Source organism: Ursus maritimus, unplaced genomic scaffold, assembly GCF_017311325.1.
Source record: "Ursus maritimus isolate PB19 unplaced genomic scaffold, ASM1731132v1 scaffold_32, whole genome shotgun sequence".
Lineage (NCBI taxonomy): Eukaryota > Metazoa > Chordata > Mammalia > Carnivora > Ursidae > Ursus > Ursus maritimus.
Genome location: NW_024425786.1, coordinates 16,022,669 through 16,033,957, shown reverse-complemented (window position 1 = coordinate 16,033,957; position 11,289 = coordinate 16,022,669). Strand labels below are relative to the sequence as shown.

The window sequence follows — 11,289 nt, the reverse complement described above, 5'->3', positions numbered from 1 at the left end:
AAAATAAAATGGTTTTAAAAAGAAAGAAAAGCTTAACCTAGTCAATAAAAGGCACAGTTTACCTTCTGTAAGTTTGCTGCTCCCCAAGCATTCCCACACTTCCACTCAAGGTGGGGTTCTATCCAGTGACCTCCCACTCAAGTTCAATTAAAATCTCACTTCCCTAACTTGCCTATTTCCTCTCTCCTCTGCTTTTAATGGATTTTTTTCTAACAGGAAATGTTTTGGGGGTGCCTGGGTAACTCAGTCAGCTAAACCTCTGACTTCAGCTCAGGTCATGAACTCAGGGTCCTGGGATTGAGCCCCACATCAGGCTCTATGCTCAGCAGGAGAGAGATCTGCTTGTCCCTCTCCCTCTCCCACTGCCCCTACCCCTGGGTCGTGCTCTCTCACAAATAAAATCTTAAAAAGAAAAGAAAATGTGTTTTCTTAGCGCTATCTCAAGATCAGATACCAAAAGGAAGACTAGTTTTACTAATGATCCTACCCACAGAGCTCAACGTCTTCCTCTCTCTTCCAAAACTATACACTTCTCCTTTATACTGGGTCTGGTATTTGTATCCTAACATCTAGACCAGTCCCGAAGGCACAGGAAGTATTAACACACCAGGAGAATAACCATGAGTTCCAGCTTGGAGCTAACTGGTCCCTCTACCAAAGGTTAGCTTCCGAACTGGCACCAAGTTGGTTACAGGAGCAGATGTACTAATCCAAGAGCCAGGCCAGAGGCAGAAAGGTTCCTCGAGACTGGGTCACACTGATGAAAAGCAGCTGCTGTTTACTCTTTGCCTGTCACAACCACAGCTACTGACCGCTCTGTCTCGGCGGTCAAATAAGCACAGGGCTTCACACACAGAAAACCAGGATGACCTGTTTCAGGAAGAGCAGGAGACAATGGTCAAATGGCTTTAAAGTGAGTCCTCTTGTGGGGGAGACAAGCTGTGGAACACACGCCATGGACACGGGAAAAGAGAAAATCAAACAGATCTAAGAATTACTTACCTCTGAGGACCCTGTTTTATCCCCTTCTCAGTTTTATTTTAAATTCTGACTGCACACAAAGGCCCGGCCTGTTCCTATCTTATCTCTAGCTCACATCTACTCCTGATAATTATCTCAACTTTCTCAAATGCTGAGTAAAAGCTAAACTGGTAAATCACCATGAGACACTGTGATGAAGGACCAAACTTTAATATTTCAAGGACATCTAAAATGAGTTACTGGTGGGGTTACAGAAGCTTCCATTCATGCCACCACAGCCAAGAATCAAGAATTCTGGAAGTTGAAGCAATTACCTCTTTGGATACATAACAATATATTAAAGCAGGTCAGAAAGTGCAAAAAAGGAGGCATTCAGCAGAGCAAGAACAAGCAACAGGCTGATTGTCCTAACAGGACAGTCCTAACAGAAGCTCTTTCTGGAGCTCAATCCTGGGAATTAGAGCTGCCTCAGCCAGAGAGAGGTCCAAACATGGGTTTTGATGGATTCTTATTACAACTAGTCAAAGGCAAGCTATAAAAACAAACAAACTGAGGTTCACTTTTCCCCCACGACTGTCATTGCCTCTTGCAACAGAGAGAACGTTTGGTTACTTCTCACATGTAGGCTGGGCAAGAACCCGTGGCAGGACTTAGCCAGTGATTCTGACCCCAGGCTGACATCTCTGGGCCCGAGCTCGGAGCTCCTCGGGCAGGACAGCCTGGAACTGCTCCTGCACCAGCATCTCCACAATCTGCTCCTTCGTGTGAATGTCGGGTCTCAGCCACTGTCCAGCAAGCTCCTGGAGCTGTCTGAGGACATCCCTGGGCCCCGCCGCATCCTCATAGCGGAATTTTCGGAACCTCTGCCTGGAGGCTGCCGCGTTGGGAGGATTCCCTCGTGGCATGGTCTCAAGGTCTTCAACAGAGTCTTCATCGAGGCTCTCTGGCGGAAGCCCAGAAGGCTCTCCTGGAGCCTGGACCTCGGGAGCCGATATTAGGACAACTTCTGGCTCCTCAGCTATCATCTCATTTGACGGTGACCTTATTTCATCATTCTGGACTTCTCGATCTGTGTGTGTCTCTAGGTACCCTTCAGCCTCCATTCTGGAACTCTGGAAAAGGATGTCGCAGACTCCTGAACACAGAGAAAAGACAGGCTCAGCACAAACAGACCAGAGACCGTTAAAAACAACTTCCTCTTATGGATCTGATCCAGACCCAAGTTCCATCAGCTTTCCAATCTTTGCAGGCTTTCTTAATAAAGCTACTAGGAATTCTATTTTTGTTCCTCTGGATCAATTGACACAATTGAGAAAAATGTGTCAGTGGTTTACCAAAACCAAGAATGTAGATTCTCAAAGCAGGAAGAATGAAGAACAGTGGCCTCACTAACCAGAGAATCTTCTAGAGGATCTTTCATCCATTTTCCCTGCATTACAAAGTATTTTACACATTATGCTAAAACAAAAAAACTATGTATGCACATGAGTTATGGGGGGGGGGGCTATAAAATCACGGGTGTTTGCTTCTTCCAATGCCTTTTATGGAGTTATGTCCAAAAGCAAGTTATGAGAAAGTACTAAAATATAAGAGATAAAGGTCTGTTCATTGACATCTACTCTGCTGTCTTCTCTTACCCCCCTCATCTCTTTCATGATGAAAGAGTAATAAGTGTTAAAAAGTACTTTAGGGGCTGCCTGGGTGGCTCAGTCAGTTAAGCATCTGCCTTGGGTTCAGGTCATGATCTCAGGGTCCTGGGATCAAGCCCCAGGTCAGGCTCCCTGCAGGGACCCTGCTTCTCCTTCTCCCCCTCCCCCTTCTTCATGCTCCTGCTCATTTGCTTGCTCATTCTCTCAAATAAAATCTAAATAAATAAATAAATAAATGAATAAATGTACTTTAGGAGCTACCATCACAGTTAAACCTAAGCCCCCCCTTTACAAAAAAGAAAGAAAAGAAAAGAAAAGCTTCTATGTTAAGATCAAGATCCTAAGTTCCTCTAATCAGTCTAATCAGGGCCGCCTGGGTGGCTCAGTTGGTTGAGCGTCTGACTCGATTTCGGCGGCAGGTCATGATCTCCATGCTCAGCAGGGAGTCTGCTGGAGCTTCTCTCTCTCTTTCTCTCTCTCTCTCTGCCCGTCCCCTGCTCGCAGGTACGGGCTCAGGTGTGCGCACGCGCTCTCTCCCTCTCTCAAATAAATAAATAAAATCTCTAAGTTCCTCTAATCAGTATACGGGAAACTGAACTAGTCGGAATCCTAGTAGCGTATGTGCCCAACTCTTTGGATGCTTGTCAGCTCTAGGATTAGGAAAACAACTGTAGTGGGGAGGGGAGGAGGGGCACACTAAATACCTGTAAAATCCCAGAAAAAATGGCTTTGCTTCACTTGGGTTAGGGCCTCACTCCGAGAGAAAGGTTATGTACAGGAAAACCACAATCTATGTTATTAAAAAAGAGAGAGAGACTTCAAGTGACAGTACAGAAATGATAAATTTACACATCAGGGTATGTCCAAAGAGTTACAACCCCTACCATGGGGTCAGTTTTCAAAGGCCATCTTTTTTCATTAACAAACCCCCTCCCCCAATAATTAATTCCTCCCTAGTCCATGAAGCAGGAGTGTTGACATTTAAAATCCCTCCCACCTCAGGGAGTTTCTCAAATCTGTTCCCTGGGTAACAACCAACAGAGGCCAACAATCACCAACACTGACCAGCTGCCCTGCATTAACTAGTTCTCAGCTCCTAGTCACCACTTCTTCAAATGTTTCATGACCTATTTTCTAGGAACTTTGAATTGATTCTAGACCCTGCAGTTTGGATATTCTTGGAACACACTTACTCTTCTCATATTATCTGGGTTTTTGCTCAATCAACAGCATGCTCTCTTCCCCAAAAGTACACTGTCACTAATCGACAGTGATGAAGCCCAAAATATCCCCAGAACTCAGGGGTACCTTGGAGAAAAAGGAAATATTTAGTCAAGGAAAGGTTGGCTGAAAATGTGAGAAAGCAAAATCCTGGGAACCTAAGTGACCATCAACAGGGAAATAATTAAAGTACTGTCAGCCATTCGGCAGAGTAAATGCAGCCTAATGAGGCATGAACTTGGCCTGTGAGCGCTGACACAGACAGACGTGCATAACACATCACCACCTGACTAAAGGCGCAGTATGATCCCACCTGGGGAAATTAAAATACGTACACAAGCATACATGACCCGATCTATGCACAAAACTACCTTCAATTGTACTTACTTTTGAAGAGCAGAAACAGAAGACACATTTTTCATGCCATACCTTTCTATGTTGCTTTCTTTTTAACTACAACTACGTATTACTTTCCTAATTCAAAAGGAAGCAAACATTCTCCTCCTGCCCAAAACCTTTGAGTGAAAAACCCCTAACACAGTTAGGAAAACACCCTTTTATTACTTCTTCTAGCTCCCAGTCCCGGAGGTCTTTACAGCCCCGACTTCTAAGAACAGTCTCAATTGTCAGGAGGCCAGTTCTCAAGGCTAGATCTGAAAGATGGACCAACTCCACGATTTGCCCAGCTAATAAATCCTATCAGTTTTAGAAGACCAATGATCAGACACAACGCTTACCCTCATCCGTTAAGAATGCCGACTCATTGAGCACTTACTTCCTAGCTGACACTGTGCTGAGCATTTTACACTCCGCTGTGTGATCCTCTCAGCCACTCTATAAACTCTCGATACGACTCTCTACTGCCCCAGCAGTCTCTATTAACAACAGCAGCAAACGATGCTATTGAGTTTTACACGCCAGACACTCCGCGGAACATTTCCCTCATCCAATCCTCCCGATAACCCAGTAGGACAGTTACTGTCATTTCCATTCACACGGGAACAAACTGAGGCCCGACGAGAGGGGATCTGCCCAAGGTCACAAGGCCAGGAGGTGATGGGGCCACCCCGCTGAACAGAAAATTCCCGGCGTCTAGGCGGGGTGCTGAGCCGGGCTCCTCCCACCATATGGGCGCGGCTCCAAGGGCCTCGGGTGGACTGGGAAAAGTCTGGCGCTCCAGACCAGGACCTCCTCCTCCCGAGCTGAAGCGAAATCCAAGACCACGCCAGCCCGAGCGGCCCGCAAAGTCCCGGGACAGGGCTTCTCCGCTCCGAGGGCAGCTGCCACCACCGCCGCCGCGGCCCCCAGCTCCCAATACACCGTGCGCCGGGAAAAGAGAAGCGGTCGGGAGGGATGGAGGGAAGGAGGGGAGGGGGCGTTCACCTGAGCAGGTGCCACCTCCGAGGGTGGGGGGAACGGGGGCGGGGGCGCCTCGCGAGCCGACTCGATGCCCGAAACCGACTCCAAGAAAAGGAAACCAACTACCCGGCGCAGAGCTTTGTAGCCCGCCGCCGGAACCGGAAGTGGCGCCCCGCCCGGAAGTTGGAAGTGAAGGGGGAAACAGGGTAGAGGGGGCGGAGTCTCTCTAGGCCTCGGCGGTGCTCTCAGCTCCGTGGTTTTAACCCGTGGTGGGCTTTGGGCCTTCCTCAGTGCTCAGTTCTCCCTGCAGTGCGGAGCTGTTGGTACCGCCTAGGCAGCTTTTCCGCCTAGGGGAGGTTCTCTGATTTTTCAAGCCGCAGTTTGCCCAGCTGCAAAGTGGAAAGAGGTCGAATTGGGAATTGAGACACTCCAGGAGCCCGCCCGCAGCTGACTCAGCTCCCCACCCTGAGGTTACACCCTTGAGCCTTTGCACCACCCGGAGGAAAGAAACCAGAATAGAGGGCTGGGTGGCGGCTGTTTGGAAACGGTGGTCCTGTGTGGCACCCCGTGGAATCATTTCACGGGCAGTGGGCACGGTCTTTTTGAAGTACCCTTGCCTCACTGTACCCAGACAGAAGTGGGCAGTGTCCGCGTGGCTTTGTCAGTCTGTCTGTCCTGTGTATGGAAGGCTCAGTCTTAGCCCTGTATGCCTCTTCCCCGAGACTTTCCAGTTGCGGATGGTTAAGAACTGAAGATTTGAAGTCACGCTTTGCTGGTTTGAGTCTGGGTTTAGGCTGGATTTGAGTCGGGAGCACACATGTTAAAATAGCACAGCCTGTGAGAGGAAGTGCAAAGATGCTAACCGAGGCAGCCCTCCCACATCCTTGCTCTCAACCCTGAAGGGGAAGGGACTTGGCTGTTAGGGACAGGCGCTCAGGTGGCCCACCCATCTCTCCTCCCATTTGCCCTATCCAAATGGGACAGGCTAAGGAATTAAGAGGGGCGCTCCGAAGACCCCTGCTGGGTTATCACAACCCTCCCCCCAACCTTCCCTACCCTCCACCCTAACCTCCCACACCCCCCACTCCACCCCACTTTACCCCCAGCCAGTGTCCCTGGTGAAGAGAAGATGTGCCTTTTGTCTATCCTGCCACTGTGGGTCAGTAAACCTCTAGATTGCCAGATACTCCAGCTGATGGTTGGATAACCAGAGCTCCTTGCTATGCTCCTACTCCTACCTCTGCTAGTGACTGTGGCCCTTCCCCCACTCACTCCTACAGGGCAGTTTCCACCTTTCCCCTCCTCTCAGCCTTGGTTTCCCCATCCGTAAGGGAGAGGGTTGCACTACATTAAGGACTTCTAGTTGCCCTCCCCCCCCCCCATCCAATTCTTAGGTTCCTTAGGAATGCTTCAGGAAAACTCCTGGAATGGGGTGGGGGTCGGAGACTGGGCAGTGCTTTAGGTCCCAGAGCAGCTCCAATTTCACAGGTTTATAAATTTATATGAAAAGTATATATGTTGTGGCTCTGTGTAAGATTATCCTATCATTCAGGATAAAAATGTAAACTTCGTACTTTGCCCACATTCCTCATCTGTCCCCATCCTCCTGTTCACTCACTATGCTCCAGGCACGCTGGCCTTCTAGTTATTTTGCAAACCCAAGAAGCTCCTCATCACCTCTTTGGTGATCTCTGCTTGTGGTGCCCTTTCCTGACATCTGGTCATCCCGGTTCCAGTTCAAATGGAGCCTCTCTCAAGCAGCCTTTACTGTCCAACCTCCGCCCTTTCTAAAGGCATCCATGCAGTCCCTTTGTAGCCTGTTACTCTGTATTGTTATTATCTGTTTATTTTCTATCTCACCCACTCGAAACAGTGGCCACAAGGCCAAAGATCTTGACTATCCCGTCACCATGTCTCTGGCACCTAAAACTGAACATAAACTAGATAAATATTTATCAGATGAATCAATGAGTGAAGGAATGAACAGAGAAGGCTTGACTTTTATGATAATGTCAAACTGGTAAAGACCATGAGGGACACAGGTGTAGTTTAACAAAGTTAGGATCATTAACTTGATGCATCAAGCACCCAGAGAAAGCATGGGTGTCTCATGAAATAAAGGAAGAAACAGGGTTACTGTAGGATTTGGGGGAAGATTGGAATTTAGGAGAAATTGAAATGAGGCCATGTTGATAGGCTCAAGGCAAACCTGGACCTGTAGAAAGGGGTTAGCATCTAGCTTGAGGTGAGAAGTAGATTCATGGTCCTGTATCCTTGGATACCACAGTTAAGATAAATATGGACTGTTGTGTCCAAAATCCTCTTATTAGAAGCTCTGCATCTGGCTTGGTAATCCAAATATGGCTCTGACCCACTGGACAAGAGTGCAATTTTTCATCTCACTGACATGGTCTCAAACAGCAGAGTTTCTCAGCACTGTATCTTTGCTGTTCATTGACAAAAGGTTTGATAGAGTCACATTTGACAGAAATCACTCGATGCCTCAATCATTTGGATATAAGGCCTCTCTAGAGCTCAACTCTTCCCATCCCGAAGTGACTCCAGCTCCTTGGGCCCCACATCACTCTGGGCCTTCATCAGAACACCTCCATCCCTGCTTGGGTGTACCTGTCAGCTTTCCAGCCAGACTCGGGGCTCATCAAGGGCCTGGCCCAAGTTTGGGTCATTTTCCTCTGTCCATGCCTGCCACGGAATACCCATAGCTGCTCAATCTATGTCCATCGATCTAACCATTGATGGGTTTTCTGAATGTAAAGAAGAGGAAGTGGAAGGAGGCATACCAAGATGATAGCAGTAGCTGTGTAAGAGACAAGGGAATGATGTGGGTGGTTGTTTAAAATCTCCCAAAGAGGAAGTTCGTAAAATGTAGCCAATATGAATGTTATGAAAAAGGAACAGTGAACGGAATTGCTGACTCTTTTAAGATTAAAAAAAAAAAAAGAATTATCGACATGTTAATGAGTTTTAAATGAGAACAAAATTATTGACACCTTGTGATTAAGGAGAAGGCAACACAGCACTGATCCTTTATATTTTCCAAAGGGGATAAAGTGTTGATGGGGCGCCTTGGTGGTTCATCCAGTCAAGCCTCTGCTTTTGGCTCAGGTCATGATCCCAGGGGCCTGTGATCCAGTACCGCATTGGGCCCCCTGCTCAGCGGGGCGTCTGCCTCTCCCCCCACTCATGCTCTCTCTCACTTTCCCTCTTTGAAACAAATAAATACAATCTCTAAAAAATTATAAAAACATAAAGGTTGACATTGTGCTTTTTCAAAAGGTAGATTTTCTTCATGATTTAGAAAACAAAAATAAAAAGCTGTTGGCATCGACACTCTAATCATTACTCAAAAAATTAAATTATTTGGGCACCTGGGTGGCTCAGTCGGTTAAGCGGTTGCCTTTGGCTTGGGTCATGATCCCAGGGTCCTGGGGTCAAGCCCCGAGTTGGGCTCCCTGCTCAGTGAGGAGTCTGTTTCTCCCTCTCCTTCTGCCCCTCCCCCTGCTTGTGTTCTCTCTGCCTCTCTCTCTCTCTCTCTCAAATAAATAAAATCTTTAAAAAAATTAAATTATTGACTATATGGTTTTTAAAGGATTTGAATCATCAGGACTTGGAAATTTAAAAAGGCATATTGAATTATTGATCAAATTGTTGACGCTTCTAGGCAAGATTTCCAAACTCCCTGTTGCTCACCCGTGAGGAGGGTGTCAGCAGCTAGCCTCCCACTGAGGCTGGGCGGAGGGCCCCTGAGGGCCTGTACCCAGCCACGGGGTGGAATTTTACAGGTCCGACTGCCCTTTATCCTAAAACTATTTGGGGAAACTGTCCAAGGGTCCTTCCCTGACCCAATAGGAAACGGCAGATCCTCAGCTTTGGCACCCCTGCTGTGGCCTGAGAACACCTGTTACACGTCACCTGGGACTACCCGGCTGACTCAACACCACTGAGTACCATATGCTGATTCCAGAAGTTCTCTCATCCTCCCCCACACCCTTGTCATGCAGAGGTCTCTGCTCTGCTTGAGTCAGTTCCTCCCTTGTCCTAACTCTGGCCTTGCCAGACCAGTTCTTGGATTTAGTAGCAGCTGAAGTGGGGAGTATGGGCTGGAGGAGAGTTTCCATGGGGGAGGGTTCAGGAATGGTTATGGAGAAAAGTGGGGAGGCGGTCATAATGCATAGGGACAGTGGATGGGAAAGGAAAAAAGAAGAAAGAAATTTTTATGAAGTATGGTTGATATAATCACTTTGGAGAGCAACTTGGCAATTGAAGCTGAAAATGAGCACACCCTCCTACCCAGTAATTCCATTTCTTGGAATATACCCTAGAGAAACTCACACATTTGTACCTGGAGATATGTCCAAGGACATTCACTGAAGCACTATTTGTAATAAAAAAAAAAAATTGGCCCTGCTGTGAATGTCCCCCTGTAGGGTGAAAAGGGTAAGTAAATAGTGTTGTGCAAGAGGATACTCTTCAGAACCAGCAGCAGTGAGCTAGAGATATATAAAGTAGCATGGAGAGCCCTCAAGAGACAATGTTGTGTGAAAGAACCCGGTTGCGGAATAATACATACAGCATGAAGCCATACCTGTACTTTTTTTTTTAAAGATTTTATTTATTTATTTGAGAGGGAGAGAGCATGAACAGGGGGAGAAGCAGACACCCTGCTGAGCAACGAGGACTACGTGGGGCTCGATCCCAGGACCCTGAGATCATGACCTGAGCTGAAGGCAGATGCTTAACCCACTGAACCAGCCAGGTGCCCCACTATGTGTGTATGTCTAAAAACCAAAACAATGAATACATCGTTTAGGGATATTATATATGTGCTTTAAAAAATATATAACAGCATGGAGTGGAAGGATAAATGCCCAATTCATTTCATTAGTAAGTATAAGTTAGGTCAATGCCACCGTAACAAACACCCCCAATCTTAGTGGCCTTATAACAACAGAGTGTATTTGTTACTTGTGCTACGTGTCCATCAGGGGGCACAGGGGGCTCTGCTCCATGTCTCCACACTCTGGAACCAGGCTGACCTGCCCTTACCATGGCAAAAGGAAAGACAGCTCTGCAAACGGTCCCACCTCTCAGATCTTCACTTGGGCCAGAGGGAGCCACATGGACCAACCCACCTTCACGGGGCAGGCAAGAACGATCCTGCTATGTGCCCCAAAGGAAAGCCAGGGCTATTGGGTGAACAACCCCACAGCTGTGAGGATGTCCTCTGAGTACAAAGGGACCTCCACCTTAGTAATGTAGTTATTCTTCTAGAAAATCTGAAGCAAAAATGTGGACTTTGTTAATGCTGGAGGGAGGCTACATGGGTGTTTCCTATATTATTCTCCATGCTGTATCTTTTAAACGTTTTTAAACTAGAAGTGTAATTTTTAAGAGGAGGGGCAATGGGGCAAGAGCAATATTAAAAATGATAAACATGGAGCGCCTGGGTGGCTCAGTCGGTGGGGTGTCTGCCTTTGGCTCGGGTCATGATCCCAGGGTCCTGGGATTGAGCCCGCCTTGGGCTCCCTGCTCAGCAGGGAGTCTGCCCCTCTCTCTCTCCCTCTGCCTGCTACTCTCCCTGCTTGTGCTCTCTCGCTCTCTTTCTCTGTCAAATAATAAATAAAATCTTTTTTAAAAATTATAAACATATATCCTTGCTGAGCGCATGTTTGCCTCCACAGTACCCAGGAGGAACACGACTGAAGGACTTCAGTTGTTTCTATGTTGCCCCTGGCTGTAGGGCAGCAATGTTTTGGCCCTCAACAACAGCCCCGTGGGCTCCGACCCTGTTGGGCATTGTGTGTGCTTCTGAGTGTGTCGGCTCCCAGCCACAGCAGGGCTCCGGACGTTGTTTTCCTCACGTCTGTACTCCCGGCCCTGAACTTGCCACGAAGAAGGTACCTCCTAAATGTTTAATGAATGACTCTGATATGCTCATTTCTATCTCAATAATGAGCTGTTTCAGGGCAGGAACGATGTCGCCCTCCCCCTCTGAGCCCACCTCAGGAACAAGGTATGAATGCTTGTTGAATGAATGAATGAATGAATGACCACAGCC

At 47.5% G+C, this 11,289-nt stretch overlaps 2 protein-coding genes across 3 annotated transcripts in view; both read right to left on the bottom strand.

The window, feature by feature from the left end:
- Window positions 1-1,175: 1,175 nt before the first annotated feature.
- On the bottom strand, window positions 1,176-5,391 carry LOC103666579 (SCAN domain-containing protein 1-like). Of its 2 annotated transcripts, XM_008694639.2 has the most exons (3): window positions 5,235-5,379; window positions 3,335-3,420; window positions 1,176-2,116 (listed from the first exon to the last, which is right to left on the bottom strand). In XM_008694639.2, the coding sequence occupies exon 3, from the start codon at window positions 2,082-2,084 to the stop codon at window positions 1,632-1,634; it is 453 nt and encodes a 150-aa protein (XP_008692861.1). In that variant the 5' UTR covers window positions 2,085-2,116; window positions 3,335-3,420; window positions 5,235-5,379; the 3' UTR covers window positions 1,176-1,631. The 2 variants fall into 2 exon arrangements, with proteins under 2 accessions (XP_008692861.1, XP_008692860.1); XM_008694638.2 differs by lacking the exon at window positions 3,335-3,420 and having other exon boundaries at window positions 5,235-5,391.
- Window positions 5,392-5,557: 166 nt separating this feature from the next.
- Window positions 5,558-11,289, bottom strand: part of LOC103666796 (proproteinase E) — a 12,137-nt gene continuing 6,405 nt past the window's right edge. Inside the window, exon 8 of the mRNA XM_008694876.1 lies at window positions 5,558-5,599. Coding sequence (XP_008693098.1) covers window positions 5,558-5,599 — 42 coding nt within the window. The remainder of the gene's footprint in view (window positions 5,600-11,289) is intronic.